This window comes from Zeus faber, assembly GCF_960531495.2.
Source record: "Zeus faber genome assembly, chromosome: 1".
Lineage (NCBI taxonomy): Eukaryota > Metazoa > Chordata > Actinopteri > Zeiformes > Zeidae > Zeus > Zeus faber.
Genome location: NC_137193.1, coordinates 50,237,906 through 50,260,368, shown reverse-complemented (window position 1 = coordinate 50,260,368; position 22,463 = coordinate 50,237,906). Strand labels below are relative to the sequence as shown.

The following is a 22,463-nucleotide window of genomic DNA, read 5'->3' as shown; positions in this document are numbered from 1 at the left end:
TCCCCTGATTTGTAATTCCTCATTGAAATGTTACCGCTGTGCATTATTGTAATGCACACTGACTGACAAAAAGAAACCGACTGCTCTACTTGAAGAATCTCAGTTGACTGATGGGTTTCCAACTTATGATTCACCTTGTTATCTTTCAGCTCTATTTTCTTTTATTTGAATTTTCCTAATTGAACGAAACAAAAAAAGCCCTGTGCAGCCTGTGCCGCATCACGCATGGCAGATTAAACCCCAATCTGCGTTCGGTGTATACGATCTGTGACTTTTTTCTCCCCCAGCACCTCCTCATCTACAAATTAAGCTCTGACCAAGGAAAATTAGTTTGGCAAGCAAAGTACACTCATTCGCTACTGTGGAATATAGATAATTTTATTGAGATTAGATCAATCAAGATTTGCTTTATGTTGAATACTGTGCTGTGTAGGATGGATGAAACCATTGTTTACATAATAAAATTACTTGGAGAAAATAAATGTATGGCTTTTAATGATTGACATTTAGTCATGTGTTTTTCCACAGTGATTTTCTGTTGACTTTGCAAAGCTTTGAAAAATTCTTATCATGTGTGGAAGGGGGTGATTGGGAGGAATGGCCTGCCTGTTCTGAATCCGAGTGGTGCTGTTTGTTTAAGGACTTCTGGGCTGGTCATGGATTGGCCATAACGAACACCATGTCCGAGCATAGGGTGGCTCATAAATCTACGTGGTACCGGGCCAGCTTAGGTCAAAGATCGATGATTGACTTTGTAGTCGTGTCATCAGATCTGCGGCCGTATGTCTTGGACACTCGAGTGAAGAGAGGAGCAGAGCTGTCAACTGATCACCAGCTGGTGGTGAGTTGGATCAGATGGCGGGGGAAGGGGGCCTGGAGCTCCTTGCTCAGCCTGCTGCCACCACGACCCGGCCCTGGATAAGCGGAGTTTTCCTCCTGGATGGATGGATGGATGGATAAATGTAAATATAAATATATAAATAAGTAACTATAGTTAAATAATGGCACTTTTATTTCATAATGCCACATTTCCAATCTTTAAATGCAAATAATGAGGCGTTAATGCCGCCTCTCTCCGCACCAGAGGAGAAAGGGGGCAGCGCCGCAACAGTGGTAGGAGAGGTTGCTCGGAGCTGGTCCTCATATCTCCTCGGTCGAGCCGCTCACGGTGGAGCGCCACCATCCCGCTCCACTTGACCTGCCGCACCCTGTACACCACATCTACGTATATATCAATATCAATATATTTTGAATCTAATATAAATATGCAAAACAAAATCCATCTCAGTCATATAAAAACATACAGGTATTATTGTAAAAATGAATGTAGTACGTATAATCTGAATGTGTAATATAAATTTGGGTTATAAGAGGGTGCAATTGTGTTGACCATGCAAAAACAGTCACGAGATGGGAAGGTCCGCAAACACAAAGACACTCATTCCTGAAGCGGTTAGAACCTGCTGGCAATCTAAACACAATATGCTCACACCCTTATCACAGGTAGCTCCACAGACGTCAGCAGTCCAGCTCCGTCACAAATAGAGATGGGAGGTCATTTTGCTTGCTCTTATTATGTGCATAGCTTAGCATTGGTCGGAGTAAATATTTGACTATGTTAACCTTAATTCAAATTTGCAGATAAATATTCATATTTATTATATCAAATGTCAATTTTTTTTTTTACATCTGGAAAAGCTGTTGGCTGTTGTCTTCTCACATAAGGGTTTGGGATGAAGTTAGTTGTGCAGATGTCGGAGCTGAAACTAAAAGCTGAACTCCTCTTCCTCTGTGGGATTCTGTTGCATGGTAAGAGGAATTTTGGTGAATTTTAAAAGAAGGTGCCAAACATAGATATTGTTTAATGTAAGATTAATTCTCCTTCAATTAGCATTCAGTTTATATGGAGTTCTATCGTCATACAATTAAATGTAAATATAATTATTTTTTATTTAAAATATTATGTAATATTAATATCAGGTTCTGTAGCTCTCAATTTTGAGCTATTTATATGGTAAATTATGGTGTTACTTAACAGATTGTGTCAGTTGAATGGAAGTTGTATTTATAACAGCATGTATTAAAGCTTTCTTTTGGAGAATTACGCTCGCATGGAACAAAATGTCTCATTATTTTACGTCTGTAGACTGAACTTTAAATGTTAATGATAAATATATCAGCATTTGAAATGGATAACGTTTTAAGGCAGGCATTTGCAGTTGGCATTCTCATCAGCAGTTATCTTGGTCAAGTCATGATTAAACATTTTGGCTGTCATGAAAAATTCAAAGGGAACAAATTAAATATACTTAAAGTATTTTTTTTTTTATGATATGGATATGTTAGAAGGGCAGAACAAAGGGATGCAGTTGGAACAAAGAGTGGAAAAACAGCTTTGTTTTCACCACAAGCAGCTGAATTAACAAACTGCTCCTGAATACATTTTATATTAACAATAAAGGTTTGAAACAGGCTTATATGCTTAAAAGAAATATTGTGAATTTAAATTGTTTTATTTTTTAATTGTTTCCTTGTATACCTAGGTTATGTGGCAGCATTGAACTGTTCCAGCCCAACTCCTGAATCGCTGTTTCAGGCTCTTGAGGAAAATGTTTTTACAAAGACACTCATACGCCCTGTAAGAAACTTTTCAAACCCAACAAATGTAACTATGTACCTCACTGTTGTTGGAATTCTGGGAGTGGTAAGTATACAATTGTTTTAACAATTCTAATTCTATACACATCTATATGTTTGCATATGTTTTGGAATGTACGTTAAATTAATGTGCTATGTTTACATGTCTTTGTTAAATGCATTATCATTTCACATGTTGCTGCTAAACTTCAAAGTGTCCTTTATCTCCAGGATGAAAAAGCCCAACTACTTACAACTTTCATATGGTTAGTCCTTGTAAGTAAATATGATCTCTAATTATACTAATATTATTGGGGGACAGATGGAGAGTATCTTAAACAAATGTATTACATTTTAGTTTGGCAGTTATGAATTACTTTAAAATGGTATTTAACAAAGACCAACAACGTAACTTAAGAGTGCAAACAATTCCATGTTTTTCTGTGTGAAGTGATGTCGTGACTACATTGATAACGAAAATGTAGTAACAGATTAGCGCTACACAAATATTTGCTTGGCTGCCTTGCACGCTGTCTGCTTTGAACTGTCATGCGGCTCTTGTTTGATACAAACTGTTATATAATCCAAACTCTGCTGCACTGAATCTAGGAGTGGGACATAGAGGATCTGAGCTGGGATGAGAAGGAATGCGGTGCGTGGCGGGTCTCTGTCCCGCGGAATAAGCTGTGGGTCCCAGACATTTTCATATCAGAGTTGTAAGTTGCTGTTCATCACTTTCCAACGACACATACTGTTCCAAATATGGTAATCTTACAGTCATAAGCAGTAAATGACAGCAACTGAAGATGGCACCAGGTCAGCACCAAGTGTTTGTCTCATTGAAGTTGACAAGATTTAGAACTCTGTCAATGTGACAAACTTGCAATACCCCATCTGCTTGCTATGTTGCAGTCACCTATTTTCATGAAATGCAATATTTACCACAATTGTGGCTTCAACACGAACCACAAAATCTACAAAATCTGCTTCATAAATAACAAAGTGCTATCGACCGAAATAAAGAAAAACTTTTCAAAAGCCCTTTTCCAACATAGAATCTGTAACTGTGGGAGTCGCTGCCCACAGGTAAGGGTTTAGGGAGGGAGATGGAATCCTTTTTGTGCTGCTGCGCCAACACGGCGAGAGTTTTTTATACAGTCCAACAGAACGGCTTGCTGTCCACAATTATAAATAATAATGAATAATTCTGATGATTTCAGGTGCAGGGGAAATGGCGTTGTGCTCTGGCTCCTGGTCGGCTGACAAGCCTGTGCGCCGATTCCCTCTGCAAGACAGACAAACATTAAGAAAGCTCCCTGCCTCGAGTCAGACCAATCAGCACTGCGCGGGCAATGATTAGGGCGATTCGAGGCAGCTTGGCGGCCCCGGGAAAGGGATACGTGCTGTCGTCCGCAGCCTGTGCTTGACCACGGCCCTTGGTCCGCCACAGTAACATTACTGGATAAAAAATATCCAGCAAAGGCATTGCCTCCTTTACAGAATTGACCCGTATGGAGTATGCTCCCACATAGACGAGTTTCACAGATACATTACGTAACACTCACGTGAGAGGTGTCTAATATCACCCCATACTAGGCAACGGAATCGGTTTTTAGACCAGCTCTTCGCTCCCTGTCTCCCTGTGCCAAGGAGTCTTCCCTCCGCTGATGGAGCGGGAACAGAGCCCCTGTCCTAGGACACAATAACCCTAACCCAATGTTATTAAATCAGTGTGATAATTTTCAACCTGTTCTACACTCTCTGCCTCCGGAGAATGAATGTTCTCCACCCGTTCTACCTCTCCCTGTCCGCTCACTCCCTCCAGCTCCACTCCGTGTTGCGGTGCAATCAGCGGGCAAGCAAAGCACTTGTGCCCTATGTTTCCGCACGTGTCGCACTGCACCCCTATCTAAAAGACACGTCTAGGCTCTTAGTGGCATTTCTAAGTAGAAAAGAAATAAAATTTAATAATATAAAGACCTGTCTCCGCAGAGACTGGACATGTTTCAGTTTCTTGTATTTGCAGCAGAGCTCCACTGTTCGGTTCGGACTCGCCATTTTACGCCATGTTTTTTTTTTTCTTCCCAAAAACAAATAATTGTTTTTGAAAATATGTACGACGTAAATATATCTGTAAAAACCCACTATCTGTGCTTAATTTGGATTTGGCTATACTCCTACGTTACAGAAATGTTACTGCTTCCATTCCCACATCATTGACAGCCGTACCGGCATTTTCCTGTAAATCACATTACTTTGAGTGTGGTGAAATTTATGGAATGACTTTTACGTAACATCGACACCGGCTCCTATTTCCACATGACGCCAATATGGAACATTGCCTGTAGATTTACGGCTCTCAGTGCAGGTGGGAAAGGGGCTACAGTTGCCCAGTGAATTTATAGACACTACAACCAACCTTTTGTGTTCTGGTGTATTGTTTTGGATTCTCTATTATTTACATTTAACATTACGTTACAGCATGGATGCAGACCAGTCTCCAGTGACTCCCTACGTTTACTTACACAACACAGGCCTTGTGTATGATGATAAGCCACTACGAGTGGTCAGCTCCTGCCAATTGGGAATCTACACCTTTCCCTTTGACGTCCAAAACTGCACCCTGACCTTTGGCTCGTACCTGCATTTTGGTGAGTCTGTGGTTGGTAGGTTGGTTGGTTGGTATGTAGGTTGGTTGGTTGGTTGGTTGGTTGGTTGGTTGGTTGTTTGGTTGGTAGGTAGGTAGGTAGGTAGGTAGGTAGGTAGGTAGGTAGGCAGGTAGACTAGGTAGGTAGACCATGTACAGTAGGGAGGTAGGTCGATATATATGTAGGTCAGTCATTAAGTAGATGTGTAGAGTATAGAGGTAGATAGGGAGGTAAGTAGATAGGCGCTAGTAGGTAAGTAGATAGGTAGGTGAAGGGTAGTTAGACTAGGTACTGTAAGTATGTAAGGAGGTAGGTCTGCCACATATAACTAGTGTAACGCTCTGTGTCTATGATTGTGGGGGTAGGGGGGAGACAGGGGTTCAAGCTCATTGGTGGGGTTTTATAATTTGCATGAGATCATCTGATTGGAGGGCAGGTGTCCAGGATAGTGGATAATTCAAATATTAATTTCTGATCATATTTATGAATTTATATAATATTTTAAAAACGTTTCACAATAAAAAATAAAATTAAACTGGTACTTTAGTTAGTTATTTCTGTGTAGAACAGGAATAAACAGTATACGTCACACATAGATAATAATAGTAAATTAAACCTCACAGTCAGACCAGTGCGTGTGTGCCATTGCTTTGCTAACCTGACTGGACAGTGCTCCTTTTCAGCCAGGGCACCTCCCGTTGAGGTTATGAACAGTAGCCTACTTCAGCTGCAGTACTCTACCCAACTCAAATGCCATTCCAGATGCTGATATAAGGATGGTTCTGGGCAGCTCAGCAGAGGATGCTGTGGAGGAATCCCAAAGCGTCCTGCAGACCAACGGGGAATGGGAACTTGTGGACATTAAAGCAACTGAAAGCATTTTGGAGTTGACTGATGGGGCCTACCATGAGGCAAAATATTTTGTAAGTACGTTGTATAACAATTAATAATCACATCCCTAACAAAATTCTTGATTAATGATGAAGTAGATAAGAATATGTCAGTGATAGCAAATACAAATTCGTTACTGATTTAAAATAAAACAATCTGTTTTAATTTCATGATAATAGTTATAATTCTAGTTCAGTTCATGATACTTTTATGTCAAGACTGACTGCCTTTGTGGTCATCTCATAACTGAACAGACCTTGTTGTTGAAGTGTTAACCAAAAGTTTTCATTGCAAGATAATGTACATAAAGATGGTCATAAGATAAAATGTGACTTGAATCAGTCTGTTAAATCCAGCTACATGATTTATACAAAGTCCCTCTCGGACAACGATACTGAATCTTGAAATGACACTGTCAAATTTTAATCAAACCAACACCAAAACAGCCTTAGTTTCCAATTCAACTCTAAATGTTAATGTTCGCTTGCAAAGGTTGATACTATTTTATTATTATTTTAATTATTATCTTAATCTTGGCGAGCAAAGATGAACATTTATTCATCCCTATACTACTTAGCACATGTCCACAGGCAAAATAAATTGTTCATGACTCTTTTTTTTTCTTCCCAAGATTGTGTTAAAACGGAGATCCACTCTCTATGTGGTGAACCTCCTGGTCCCCAGCTGCTTCCTGGTCACTGTGGACCTTTTCAGCTTCTTACTGCCCACACAGTGTGTTGACCGATCCGCCTTCAAGATGACCCTCATCCTGGGTTACACTGTCTTCCTGCTGATCATGAACGACCTGCTGCCAGTAACCGGGAACACCACGCCCCTTATCAGTAAGTGTGACAATATAAAAATTGACTAATTGTCCTAACTTTTCAATCACTTTCATGGCAAAAGGCTGAATGCAAATATCCTCCTTAGGAGCACTACTTTGCTGCATCTCAACACTTACACTGGGTCAATAGGTGGACACCTTGGCACTGCACTTGTCTAGCGATCAAGTTCACAATGAAAAGTGAAGATTTTCCAAAGGTTTTTGAAAATGGCAACTCAATTGGCCAACGACTGAAAAGTTCTATCCATGGCCATTTTCAGACTGTGGACCGAAGAAACCATTGACTTCACAACTACGTTTATTTGCTTCTCAAACTTAAGAGCACCATTAAAAGTCGTAGAAAATTATGAGCCATCGTGCATTTAATGTCTTGTAAACAGTCAATCAGTTTGCTTATCTCAACCAGCATAAATAGGTAGAACAATATGTGGCCAAAGATTGAGCCTTGGGGAACCCCAGATGAAATACTGGCAGAAGTGGAAGATGAGTTGCCTAGAAACTTCCATTAGTGATACATTATACAGTAGGAGCGCAACCAATCCAGGCTTGAGCCAGAGATGCTGACCCAGTCCCTCAGCTGGTCGATCAGTGGCTTATCATACATACAAGAGTCATGATCACATATGATGGCCCAAAACATTTTGAATGCAATAACATTAAATCCTCAACTTCTGAATTATGAAAATAATATATCTAAATGGTTTCTTGTGGTGTAATATTGTTTTATCTTATCTGACCTGGATAATAAATATTTAAAGTGGCTAGCTCAAAGTTGTTGATATAAAGACATTCCATTTTGCTAAGGGTGACTGAGGTAATATAGTCATTTTCTCCTCACTCCTTTTTCAGTTCAGGAAAGCCTTTCCATTGGAGGTTCCATTACTTTCTTGATTATGTGTCTAAGGAGGTGTTCATTTGAATATTTTATTTTGCTTTGGGAATGATGGTAATAGTATTTGGAGGTCAATAGCATACCATGTTCTATCTAACAGAATACCAGCTATGGGAATGAGTATAAACGAATAAACCTCTTAAATACAGTTTGGAATCACCTTTTTCTAAACCCTGGGCCTTCACCCCCTGCAGATGTTTTCTTCTCCATCAGTCTGGCTCTGATGGTGTGCAGCCTTTTAGAAACAGTGTTCATCACCAAAATCCAATGCAGTTCCACCCAACAACCCGCTGTACCTCACTGGCTCAGAATAGTGGTACTGCAGTACCTGGCCCATCTTGTCTGCTTACCACCGAAACAAAGAAGCAACAGAGTCACAGTGAACATCGGCCAGGCCAACTGTAAGCAAATTTTAATTAATTTTCTTCATCGATACCTCCAACACATTGACTGCTACTCCCACCATCGCAATATGATAATATATGAATTATTGCTATTAAATTCATTAATAACTAACATTTTGTTATGAGTTATGATCATTACCTTACATTTCACCACATTACATCATTCAGTAGACACTTTTGTCCAAAGTGACTTCCAATAACGACATTTTATTATAGTATAAAACCACTGTATATGACAGACACAGATAAAGCTTCTCTTGGAAAAAGACAGACATTATTACAACTCGGTTCCTTCCTTCCATCCATCCCACCAGTGAACATCAACGGAGCGATTTTGGCTGTTCCCAGCAATAACGGCCAGCCTCAGATCCACATTGTCCCGGCTGACCAGTACACGGTGAAGCCGCCCAAGGACCCAAGGTTGGAGGAGCTGAGGAAGCTAAGCCAGGACCTACACAGCATCCGGCTCCAGATGGATGAGCACTTCAAGGGCACGCACAACTCGCAGGAGTGGCACATGGTCGGGATAGTGATCGACCGGCTGCTGTTTGGCCTGTACATCCTATTCATCACTTCCAGCTTTGTCACAATTGTCTGTCTCTGGTTTCTTAAAGCCTGAATAGTGGCAAAGCACTACAGCACCACAAAGCTTTTAATCTGATTCATCCAAGTCAGACCTGCTGAGATAAAACCTCAGTGGTTCACCATCAGCTCATTCTCCCTCTTGTATTACTGTACTCTGTCCTCGGTTGCCAGCGTTAGTTCCAAGTTTTATGTACCCGCCACTTCTGTGTTGTTTGTTTTGGCTTTGTTTGGGTACTTTCCAACCAAAGTACCCAAAACTTTCAGTTCCGGGTACTTTTTTTCCAGGAACTAAAAGGTTCCATCAGCTCATTGTAGTCTGCGTTTCCACTGCAGTCTAAAGACCTGTGAAGATTATGCAAATGAGTCTGCTGACGTGTGACTATCACTTTGGTTTCTCTTTATCCATTTTTTTTCTTCTGTCCTTGTATTAACTGTCAAAAATAATATTGACTCAGAAACAAGATTTTATTATCAAGTTTGAAAAATATTGAAGAACATGAGACACACTTGATCAAACTTGTGTCTATTGTGTACTCACTATACTATATGCACCACATTCCAGTTAGTGTGTTCATTCATATACAGCATACAGTACTTGTCGCTTTTTCATTTAATTTTTTTTTTATTATCAAAACAAATAAACAAAAATGAGTAATTTTCCTTTTTTTGTACAAACCTAACATTGTTAGAACAAAACAAATTGTACATACAGTCAATTTGCAGCTACAGATTTCAAAAAATTGTGCGAGTACTCAACCAATCAGAAATGTTCAGCGCTGTTAGCCCTACACCCAAGTTTTCCCCGATCGCTGTTGGTTTGGTTCCTGGGACTTAATTTAGACCCTGGTCTCTGCGGTGGAAACACACTAAGTTCAAACAAAGGTTCCTTGTTCCAGGGCTTATCTTCCTGTCATCTACCTGTGCCAGTCTCATTATAAAGTAACTTCTACCTTGCATGCTGTGGTTTTGAACGTTGCACCATTTATTTTGTTCTTTCTATTTTTGTAGGTCTCGTGTCTCTGTGTTTGAGTAAAAAGAGATTTGTTCTTTACGGTACATTCTGTTTGAGGTTCCATTGAAGCAGTAGAGTTTAAGAATGATTATTTAAATATTATTTGTTCATTCTATTTTGCTAATTCCCAACATTTCAGCAAAAGTCCTTTCATTGCACCACAGGGTTTGTTTTACCCTCTGACTCGCATGTGCAAGTTGATCTGCCAGGCCAAACACATCTAGTACCTACACCAGTAGCAGGGGGGCCGATCCCCCAAGGGAGCCGTGGATTGAGTGCTCGTTGAAGTGATGAGGTCCAGGTTTTATTTGATTTTAAATTATTTTCAGACAACAGACTGAAAGCACAATCTGAGCCATTTATAGCTTTGTGACAACATGCCAGGACTTCTACTCTGTGAGGTAAGGGCTGGAAGTAAGTTAAGGTAAGTTTAATTTAAGAGGATTTAAATGTATATTTAATACAACACACACAATTAATTCTATGATATAAGTATAGAACCCAGAATCGTGATTGTGGTGCCGCCCCTTGCAGCCACCGGCGCAAGCACCTTGTGTGTTTATTGTGCGTAATCACCAGGTGTCATGACATTTCACTGCATATATGTATGACCGTATGTATATGTATGTGACAAATCTCTTCAACTTCAACTTCAACTTCAACTTCAACTTGATAAAGGTTCATTGTTTGTAAGCGTTAATTACAGCCTAAATGGTGACGTCTGTTGGCCAACACTTGGAATTGCAATTGTATGGAAGATTTATGGAGAGTCCTCATGAAACATTACGGTTCTTGCTTCGCTCTATAGGGAAACGCGGTCAAATAAAATAACCTACATCTAGAATAAAAACACACTGTTGTGGAGCACTGATCGCGGGCACTCGGCACGCAAGCTTTGGTTTGGTTCAGACTTCCTGTTCAGTCCCACAGTGGGTCATGTAGCGCTTGATGGGAATGGGACATCAATGGGAAAGTGTTCTACAACTTTTTTGCACAGACCATTTTACATTTTGTTGATATGTATGTTGATAAGGTCTCAACATGTTTTCTTTGTGATTTTTAATTGATAATAAATCATTACTATTTGACTTATTTGTTTATATTTCCCCTTAATTTGTACAGGACAGGTAGGGTGAGCATGCATGCAACGCCCTGGGAACGCCCAGCCTTATTATATAACTTTATCTATAGTTATCTATGTTCAGCAGTGAACAAGATAGGCAGGTAGGTAGATAGATAGATAGATAGTGGATAGATAGATAGATAGATAGATAGATAGATAGATAGATAGATAGATAGATAGATAGATAGATAGATAGATAGATAGATAGATAGATAGATAGATAGATAGATAGATAGATTGATCAATTGGTTGATTGATAAAAAAAAAAAACAATAATTTGGTCATATACAATAACTAATTCACCTAACACGCTAAAAATGGACCAGGAATATGAAGATAAAATAAAAAATTGATAAATGTAAAAGGGGACTTATTATGCTCCCTTTTACACGTGTTTATATCGGTCTCTGACGTCCCCAAAACATGTCTTTGAAGTTTGTTGCTGAAAATAACACTAAGATTATGTATTCTAGCCATTCTAACATGCCTTTATACAGCTTGTTCCAAAACAGGCTGTATTTTGTGGGAGGAGCCACCCTCCCGAGTTCTCCCTCTCACGCTCTGAGTTTTTGTTCCAGGTAGAGAGTTTTTGTTCCATGTAAACTTTGGAAAATAAAATAAAATAAAATAAAATAAATAAACACATCACCAATAAAAACACAGTATTTTTATCGGTTTTGTTTAGAGAAACGCACAGTGGATTGGATGGAGCAGATAACCATACAGTATATGGATGTCTGTGACAAGCTGACGTCAGCTGCAGAGAATAAAAAAAAACTTGCAAACCTCAGATTCAGAGCGGTTGGAAGAATCAGAGTTTTGTTCACAGTGATTACTTTGTCATTAGTTTACCTCATTATTTAACACTTTGACCATGTCTAATATGAACATCCGACATTGTAACATTATATATATGATAGAAATTTAGGAAAATAATAATAATAGGTCCCCTTTAAATATAAGACTAAATATTGACATAAAACAATCTAATATTAAAAATAATAAAAAATGAAACATTAAAGTAAATGAACTGCAAAGTGTACTTTTCACTACATAAAGTCCAACTGTTGAACCAGCTCAACAGTTGGTTATCAAATGTCAGTATTTGCTTACATAATAACATCTAACTATAAGTGTTGTCTGTATAGGTGTTTTCCAAGCCACAAAACAAAACAATGGGAGCGACGGGAAGGTCTATTTGCACAAGTATTAAGTTCAGAGAAAGAGATGTCTCAAAAACTTGTCAGGTACAAGCCAAATGCTTTATGTCAACATGGTGTGTGGAGAACCATCCCCACGTCAAGCTTCCACAGACACGGGAGCAGGTTTTACCGCTCAGTTCCTAGCACCGGTAGCGATCGATTTTTATTACAATCCGCTTATGAATTTCCACATGATAAGTGGATTTCAAAGTCAGAACGAGTTATAATAGTGAAGGCATCAAGTCAACCAATCAGAGCATTGGCTGTTTGCGTCGAATCTGGACCACATGTGATGAAAATAGCCGAGTGGATTCACAAGATGTCAGAGCTGAACATGAAATTTGGGCTCCTCTTCGTCTGCTGGACACTTCTTCATGGTAGGAGGGATTTGGATGATTAAAAAAAAAATGAGGTGTGGAAATCATGTCAGAATTTCACTTTAGGAACAGCCATCACCATTTAAGATCAATGCTGTTCATTTGGAGTTTCTAATGTGATGCAATGGGAAAGTGTTCCAAATATACAGTTTAATAGCAATGTAAATATTACAAGTACAATTTTGTTGGTCTCCTCCTCATCTTCTTTATTACTAAGTTACATGCAGTCGGCGACTGCACGTTTGTGTTTTATCCTGTGTTTTATCCTTAAACAAAATTAGATAATTGAACAATGTTTAACAGCCTTGGAAATAGAACATGACAAGGATAACCATTTGAAGGTGCATTGTGGAGAATTTATAGAACGGACTTGGCAGAAATGCAATATAATATTAATAATTATGTTTTAATTAGTGTATAATGCCATGAAAATAAGCATCGTGCTGGCGTTACCTTAGAATGAGCCGTTTTTATCGACATGGGGAGCAGGTACGCTTCATGGAGGCCGGCATGTTGAACAGTGTTTCTTCTCCAGTAGCCCAGAACAGACAAACCAAACACTGGCTCTAGAGAAGGGGGTTTAGGTTTTTTTTAATCTGGAACCTCACAAAAGATGATGCCACAAAATTCTACACACCGCACCTTTAATTGGGAAATAACTTGGTAAAACTTTTGATTTAGCGATTTGTTTTCTTCATACTTTTTAAAGAAAAGATCAAAGAGAGTCATTTGGGGGAGTCGTTTATAGAAAACAGTTTTGTTTTTTTAATGTTTATCAAGATTGAAAAAGTGCTGTAAAATCTTATATCATGGATTTCATCATGTGTCCATGTGTGTAGGTAAATAAGGAACTTTTTTAAGCTTTTTAAAAGACGCCTGGTTCAAGGTCAGATGGAGATAAAGGGCTGATTCTTTGGGACAGAATACCCATTTAAGTTTGTTGATGACAAGTTTCCCAATTTTTTTAAATGGTATACAAAAATGTCGGTGTAAATTTGAGGCCCGAGAATAGAAAAGGATCCTAATTATACATGATGGGGCTTAAAATATATTCAATTATTGCTTTTACTGTTGTCTTTCGTACATATTTCCAACTCTCTATTAATTTTTTTTTTTAATTTTTATACATTTGTGTCACATTTCAAAGGTATGTAAAGGAATGGGATTAAATGAAATACAAAAATGTTCTGATCTAGTTCTAAGATTTAAAAAATAAAAATAAATCATCATTTTTTTACATGAATTCTTTAATGGTTTTTTTTATTCATTATATATATTGTAATATGTTATATTTTATTTATTTATTATTATACATTTTTTATATATTTTATTGAGGTTTTCCATAATCAAGAATATTGCAAGTTCCAGACTGTTATGGGGGACAAAAAAAATCGGTGAAAACTAGGGGAAGTATGTCAAAACAAACCCCAGGGTGGGATTTGGTTTTAAATATTTGTGTTATGGATTAAGCCATTTCAAATATGGCAGTGAGGACTGAAACAGTCATAATGAATGAGTAATGTAAGTCATATTGGTATTAAAGCAAATATTATGCCATATTTGACCATATTTGTATTTTCCTCTCTCTGTACTAAGCTTCTGGAGCAGCGTTGAATTGTTCCAATCCAGCTCCCGAATCTCTGCTTGATGCACTGGAGAAGGACCTGTTCACTAAAAACCTTGTCCGCCCGGTTAATAACTATGGGACCCCATTAAATGTCAGCATATTTGTCACTGTGGTGGGGATTCTGGGAGTGGTAAGTGACATCCAACAGATAATTACTTTTTTTTTTAAATTCAATTAATTAGAATTTTGCTTGTCATATAACATATAACCAAATCTGTTTTGTCTCTAGGATGAAAAATTCCAAACACTTACAAGCTTCTTATGGGTGGTTCTCGTAAGTAACCCAGTGCTAAAACATGATTTATTTCAATTGAATTCAAATATAGACTGATCATCCACAACATTGAAACCACTGACATGTGAAGTGAATAACACTGATCAACTAGTTCCAATGGCACCTGTCAAGGGGTGGGATATATTAGGCAGCAAGTGAACAGTCAGTTCTCGAATTTGATGTGTTTGAAGCAGGAAAAATGGGCAAGCATAAGGATCTGAGCAACTTTGACAATGGCCAAATTGTGATGGCCAGATGACTGGGTCAGATCATCTCCAAAACTGCAGATCTTGTGGGGTGTCCCGGTATGCAGGGGTTAGTACCTACCAAAAGTGGTTGAAGGAAGGACAACCGGTGAACCAGCAACAGGGTCATGGGCACACAAGGCTCATTGATGTGCGTGGGGAGCGAAGTCCAGCCCACCTAGTCCAATCCCACAGTAGAGCTACTGTAGCACAGATTGCTGAAAAGGTTAAAGCTGGCTATGATAGAAAGATGTCAGAACACAAAGTGCATCACAGCTTGCTGGGTATGGGGCTGCATAGCTGCAGACCGGTCAGAGTACCCATGCTGACCCCTGTCCACTGCAGAAAGCACCTACAATGGACACATGAGTTTCAGCACTGGACCATGGAAGAAGATAGAATAGAAGCAATAGAAGAAGGTGGCCTGGTCTTATGATTCATATTTTCTTCTACATCATGTGGATGGCCGGATGTGTGTGCGTCGATTTCCTTTGAAAAACATGGCACCAGGATGCACTATGGGAAGATCACAAGATGGTGGAGGCAGTGTGATGTTCTGGGCAATGTTCTGCTGGGAAACCTTTGGTCCAGCTATTCATGTGGATGCTACTTTGACATGTACCACCTAACTAAATATTGTTGCAGGCCAAGTACACCCCTTCATGGCAATGATATTCCCTGATGATAGTGGCCTCTCGCCACACTGCAAAAACTGTTCATGAATGGTTTGAGGAACATAACAAAGAGTTCAAGGTGATGACTGGGGATGGTAGCTCAGGCGGTAGAGCTGGTGGTCTAGTGATCTAAAGGTTGCTGGTTCGATCCCAGGCTCCTCCTGCTAGCATGCTGTAGTGTCCTTGAGCAAGACACTTAGCCCCTAATTGCTCCTGATGGCTGCGTCCGTCGGTGTTTGAACAATTGTAAGTCGCTTTGGATAAAAGCGTCTGCTAAATGACTAAATGTAAATGTAATGTAATGACTTGGCCTCCAAATTCCCCTGATCTCAATCCAATGGAGCATCTGTGGGATGTGCTGGAACAACAAGCCCAATCCATGAGGGCCCCAGCTCACAACTTACAGGACTTAAAGGATCTGCTACGTAGATCCACAGTAGAGCTACTGTAAGATCTGCTACGTCTTGGTGCCAGATACCACAGAACACCTTTGAAGGTCTTGTGGAGTCCATGCCTTGACAGGTCAGAACTGTTTTGGCAGCATGAGGAGGAACTACACAATATTAGGCAGGTAGTTTTAATGTTGATGCTGATCGGTGTATAGATAATTGAATATATGGATTGTATTTAACGGTGTAAATAGCCTTTAATTCAATTCCTAAACATTACTAACTGCACCAGTTAACTGGCACCATGATAATAGGTATAAAAAACTCATCAGATTACTGGGGGTTACATTGAAGCATATTTATGAAAAATTCCCAATTTTATGTCAAAGTTTAACTTTGACTATGACTTTTACAAGGAAAACAACTTGATAACTGGATGATTTTAACAACTTTTCAACAAAAATCATGGAAATCAACAGTCAAACAAGAGTCTTGAGCAGCAGGAAGGAACAACAGATTTGTGGAATATAAATAGACAGACAGACAGACAGACAGACAGATAGACAGATAGACAGATAGACAGATAGATAGATAGATAGATAGATAGATAGATAGATAGATAGATAGATAGATAGATAGATAGATAGATAGATGGATAGAAATAAATAAAATAAACACTAACCAACAATACAATATACATATACAATACAATAATATAAAAATAGCAAAAAGCATAAGAAAGGGAAGTCGTTCAAAATATAAAGTTGTACACTTGCCTTCACTGCATAAATATAACTATTTTGAATGGAATTTTCTTTTGTACTTTTAAGAAATGTTCCCAGTTTATTAAAACCCATAGAACATATTTATTCTCCACCCGCAAAGACCTCATAACTTACAGTTCCAAAATTGTGAAACTAATGATTTGAATGGATTCCTGACTATTACTTCCCTGTTCAATGTATTGCTGCGTTTCAACTCTATTCAACTTTCAAGTGTATTTTGACAAAGGTCCCTCAATCCAGTATTTCAAAGCACACAATCCAACCGGGTATTTAAAGGTTATTCCTATGAATCAAATCCAGATTTCTAAGCAGCATTTGTGTATTTACATGTGCTTGGCTCAGGTTTGGAAGCATGGCATCTCACTCAGGGCACCAACAAATCAGTATAAAGTGTTCTGACCAGGAGCGAAATGACAGATTATATAAACCAAAGCTTGTATGTCCCTGGCGATTGCTCATCAGAGGTAAAATAATTTCTTGAAAGAGAACGTGAAGGAGAGACAATGTGTGGACAAAGTTTTTGGCATGAGTTGTCATCCCACGACCCACAATTTTGTTAAGTTGTCCTGGATGCTGACTGCTTCCAAACCGTCATTATGCTGTTGTTTTGTCCAGGAGTGGAAGATCGAGGGCTTGAGCTGGGACAAGGAGGAATGTGGAACATGGAGAGTTTCTGTCCCACGGAAGAAGCTGTGGGTTCCAGACATTCACATTGCAGAGTTGTAAGTATTTTCATTATTATCATTTGAAAATTAAAAGGTAAAACAAATCCCCAAATAAGCAAGCATATGCTTTTGTAGGCCATATTCATTTTTTCACAATAGTAGACCCCGAAAGTCATACAGTCATGGCCGAAAACATGGGCAGCCTTTTGGTATCCATATACGTATTTATTTTGTTTGCAGTGGACATTAAAATGTATAAAAGCTCATTCTACACAGAACTCCTAAAATGGGTGGATAATATTGTGGGCACCTTTTAGAAATTCTAAGAAATAATAGGATTTAAGGTGATTCTCCTTTATTTAGTAAATGAGTAATTAAACTCATAAGTGTTGAATTACAATCTCCCAATAATCACTCATTGAGTTTGAATTGAGAAAAGAGGTGAATGGAGAAAGCAGAGATTTGTCTGAGGAAGTCAGACAGAAGGTAGTAGCCAAGCAAGGGCAATCTATAGACAGACTTAAGGCTTTAGATTCTCAATACTTGGCTACTATCTTATATCTCCAGACCTCGATGTTCTGTGTCCACCATGTCAAATATCATCAAGAAGTTTATTGCCCATGGCACTGTGGCCGACTTCCCTTGATGTGGTCCCAAGAGAAAAGTTAATCAAAGATTGCAGAGAAGGTCAGTGCGAATAGTGCAGAATGAATCTCTGCTAACTGCAAAAAAGATTGGTCCTTTAGACACAAGGTACAGTTTTCAACTCTCACCACCCAGCGCCAACTCAGTGAAAGGGGGTGTTTTTGGTAGGAGACACAGGAGGACCCGACTGTTGAAAGATCAACATAAGAAAGCCTGGATGAAGTTCCCAAAACACACAGAATGTCCTGGGGTCAGAAGAGACCAAATTAGAGCTTTTTGATAAATCACATAAATGTTGTATTTGAAGATAACCCTTAAATGAGACAAGCGCAACAGTCTGACATGGAAGAGGTTCCGTGATGCTTTGGTGTTGCTTTGCTGCACTTGGTACTGGTGCAGCCTACCCTAACTCTAACCCTGGATCTGTGCCTGTCATCATGAAGCTCATTGTTGAAGCTGGTGTCAGAAAGTCTCTTCTGAAGGTCATGAGTCTTCCAGAAGGACAATGACCTTATACACACATCAAAAAGCACAGAGGAATGGTTCAAAAGAAAACGCTTTTACTTTTCGGAAGTGGCCAGCAATGAGTCCACAACACTTTCTGAGAATTGGAGACTTTTGCAGGAGAAGAGTGAGTGTCAAGTGGTGCCAAATTGTGGACTGACAAGTGATACGTGCGTAGCTACTGGAACAACACAAACTCTTGCAGGGATACACAAAAATACTTTTGAAATACTTCATCACACACATTACAACTTTTGTCCATCCCACTTATGCACACACTATAGCATTTACCAAGAGATTTACTTATAATTGTCTAAAGAGCTTGAAAATGAGTCTGGTACTCGATAATCCTAGTTTAAGTTCTTTGGTGCATGCCAGTCACAAAAAAGCCCACCCGTGACATTTTCTCTGCAGACTCACAACTCAGTCTTCCACATTCTCCATTCATGGCTCCACCTCAGCATGCACTCCACATCATTGAGACAGCTTAGAGAGTGTGATAGTCCTGAAATCCTGTATAGAAAGTCAGAGGTTCGGCAGTTAACTCGGCAGAGACAGGATACTGCAGACATTACATAACTTTGACGGAGCCATAAGAAAGAACAAACATAGCTTACCCTTTGTTTTGTATGTTTTGTAGCTGTCTAAACATGGAACCTACAGAACAGGGCAGTGTAGTAGTTCAATGGCTCTCTGCATCTAGCTTGAACTTCACCCAAAGGAAAAGCTGTTTCAGAAGTGTCATTTTGGGGCAAAGACAAGAATTCCAATGCACCTTAAAACAAAATGATGTGAAAAGTATTTGTGTTCCATTGTTTCCTTTAACTTTAACTTTAACTCTCCTTTAACTATTTGAATTACATTGACCATCATTTCAGTTTCAGCCATAGATTGGGTTTAATAGATGGGTTTAAATTGCATTGCTAGAGGAATTCTCTTATTTGTTCCGATATGTTGTATTGTAATCTCTTTATTAACATTTAACATTGCACTACAGCATGGATGAGGACCAGTCTCCAGAAACTCCCTACGTTTACTTACACAACACAGGCCTTGTGTATGACGATAAGCCACTCCGAGTGGTCAGCACCTGCCGATTGGTAATCTACATCTTTCCCTTTGACATCCAAAACTGCACCCTGACCTTTGGATCTTACCTACACTTTGGTGAGTCTGTAGAAATAGATGAATGGACAAACAGATGGACAGATGAATGGACAGATGCACATTGACAGATCTCCACCAATAACACATTTGGAAATGTCCAAACAAGTACTTGTGCAGAATTGTGAACAGAAAAAATGAACGCCATTATTACCTCCAGAACCAAGAACACCTGACATAACCACACCTACTTCTCCACTCAATGCAGCTTTTGATATGATACGATATGATATGTTATGTTTGTGCATAGACAATCTTACATTTTTTATGTGCAAGACATACACATAAAAAATGTAAGATTCCATGCTACAGGCAATGTGCAAGAGAACTAACCATTGCATTGCAAAACAGCTTTTACCGAACAGGAACAAAAATGCCCATTGCCTCCCAATTATACCCTGCACAATAAATTCCATTGATAATAGCCCGCACAAGACACATTGGTGCAGATTTGGCGACTTAGAATTCTTCCTATATGATGCTGTCAATGTCGTCCCAGATACCGACATTAGGATGACTCTGGGCCACTTAGTGGAGGATGACCTGGAGGAGTCTTTCAACGCCATTCAAACCAATGGAGAATGGCAGCTTGTAGACTTGAGAGCGCAGGAACACAATTTGGAGTTGATCGATGGGACCTATAGCGAGATAAAATACTTTGTAAGCACAGTTTCATTTTCATTCCTCATTTCAAAAAGTTGTATGTGTTTGTAGGTTTGACAAATATAAAGGAGATAAAGTGTGACTCAAATTGTTTGTTTTCCACTTCTTCTAAATGTCAACAAATCTGTTTTCCATAGTCACTGGTACTGAATCTAAAATTACATACTGAGTTATTCATCAAATCTTTAATTGACTGAACACCAAACGGTTCGACCTTGACAAATCATCAGAAAAAATTAAGCAAAACGTTTTGTCAGACGCAAACAAAGACTAATTGTCTCTCAACATTATACAATAAACATGGTTCCGGGCATGTTATAATATATATATATATATATATATATATATATATATATATATATATACATATATATAATATATGTATTTTGCCTTGTGGTTTTATTGCATTTCAGTTGTTTGTTTACTCTTGTTAACATCAAAGTTGTGTTTAAGCATGACACCCTCTTTGAGGTCTCAATTTGTGAGTCTCTGTTCAAAGGTTGTGCTGAGACGTAGACCAAATCTCTATGTGGTGAACCTCCTGGTCCCCAGCTGCTTCCTGATCACTGTGGACCTCTTCAGCTTCTTACTGCCCCCACAGAGTGTTGACCGCTCCACCTTCAAGATGACCCTCATCCTAGGCTACACTGTCTTTCTGCTGATCATGAACGACCTACTTCCAGTCACCGGGGAGACCACGCCCCTTATCAGTGAGTCTGACACGTAAAATTGGGCGAATGTTCTTGTTGGAACTTTCCAGTTCTTTTTCCTCTGAACCCTTTGCCTTCCTCTCTTGTCCCTGTGCAGATGTGTTCTTCTCCCTCAGTCTGGCTCTGATGGTGATCAGTCTGTTGGAGACGGTGATCATCACCAACATCCAGTGCCGTGCCGACCACTCCCATGACGTACCTCGATGGCTAAGAATCATGATACTGCAGTACCTTGCCATCATGGTCTGCTTACCTCCCAAGAAGAAGAGCAACAGGGTCACAGTCCAGTTAAAGCAGTCTAATTGTAAGCATGGTGATAACTACAACCTGTTTACCGCAACTTATAACTAGCTGCGCTGGTTTGTCTTCTTTCAACTTTGGCTTCTTGCAATCTTTGCATTTTTGTGGGGAAAGGAGGACCCCGCCACCAAAAATGGAGACAGTATATAGAGAACATTCATAACGCAAAAACATTGCGTGGCAGATTCTTTGCAGGGCCAGCTAAATAAATTTACAATAAAAAGCAAATATGGACTTTTTTTTACAAAATAATCGCACCAATTGCCACTTTAATTAGATGTGCTATTTGATGTGTTACATATGCATCTGTTTTATTTGACTATTGACAATGACCAAGCAAGGTGTTGGATATCAGGCGTCTTAAAACCCCAATCCTGTTTGTTCTTTGCATTCCCACCAGTGAACAATGTACAAGTTTCGGCTCCTGCCAACAATAAGGCGCAGCCTCCGATCTCTTTGATTGAGGCTCTTCTGGTGAGACCCCCCCAGGACCCCATCCTGGAGGAGCTGAGGAAGCTGAGCCGGGACCTGCACAATGTCTACCTGCACATGGACAGCCACTTCAAGGGCACGCAAAGATCCCAGGAGTGGAACATGGTCGGGATAGTGATCGACCGACTGCTGTTTGGCCTATACATCCTCTTCATAATTTCCAGCTTCATCACCATCATCTGTCTCTGGTCCTCAGGGTTCTGAGCAGTAGGTAGTGTGAGTGGTTCAGTTGTCGCAACATGATGATGATGGAGATTCTTCTAAATCATATATAGAGATCAAGGCTATTGTATCCTTCTGGTAAAAGGCACTGTCTGCTGTATATTAGTAATGTTAAGAAACATGAAAGATGTGTTATGCAATGTAAAATAAATGTTTTGTTTTGTTTTTTCCATTGTGAGTGGTATATTATGTTCCAAAAGGTAGATTATGGGTGCGTAGTGGTTTGGATCAGTGAGTTTATTGTGAGAATAATACAGATTGGAATGGCTGAGGATACAGGTGTTAAAATACAATGGATGGATGATTATTGGAGGTGTTGAAAAAAACAACCACAGCTTATGATTGGTCTGCATCTGGATGTGTGAATGTGTGTGTGTGTGTGTGCGTGCGTGCGTGCCTGTGTGTCTGTGGGTGTGTGCAGGCTTATAAGATATCATTTGGCACTGAATACTTCTGGTGATGATCAAAAAGCAGAATGTCTTCTTCAAA

The 22,463-nt window shown here is 39.3% G+C and overlaps 2 protein-coding genes across 2 annotated transcripts; both read left to right on the top strand.

Moving 5' to 3' along the window:
- Window positions 1-1,751: 1,751 nt before the first annotated feature.
- Window positions 1,752-21,956, top strand: LOC307227748 (5-hydroxytryptamine receptor 3A-like; the record flags this gene model as incomplete). The annotated part of the gene is made up of 9 exons (XM_079997170.1): window positions 1,752-1,809; window positions 2,544-2,704; window positions 2,869-2,913; window positions 17,225-17,331; window positions 19,421-19,590; window positions 20,087-20,247; window positions 20,750-20,960; window positions 21,058-21,264; window positions 21,661-21,956. The coding sequence occupies 9 exons, from the start codon at window positions 1,752-1,754 to the stop codon at window positions 21,954-21,956; spliced, it is 1,416 nt and encodes a 471-aa protein (XP_079853296.1).
- Window positions 5,120-8,935, top strand: LOC307238010 (5-hydroxytryptamine receptor 3A-like; the record flags this gene model as incomplete). Its single annotated transcript, XM_080010852.1, has 5 exons — window positions 5,120-5,288; window positions 6,048-6,208; window positions 6,808-7,018; window positions 8,107-8,313; window positions 8,631-8,935. 5 exons carry the CDS (start codon window positions 5,120-5,122, stop codon window positions 8,933-8,935), a joined length of 1,053 nt encoding a protein of 350 aa, XP_079866978.1.
- Window positions 21,957-22,463: the final 507 nt, after the last annotated feature.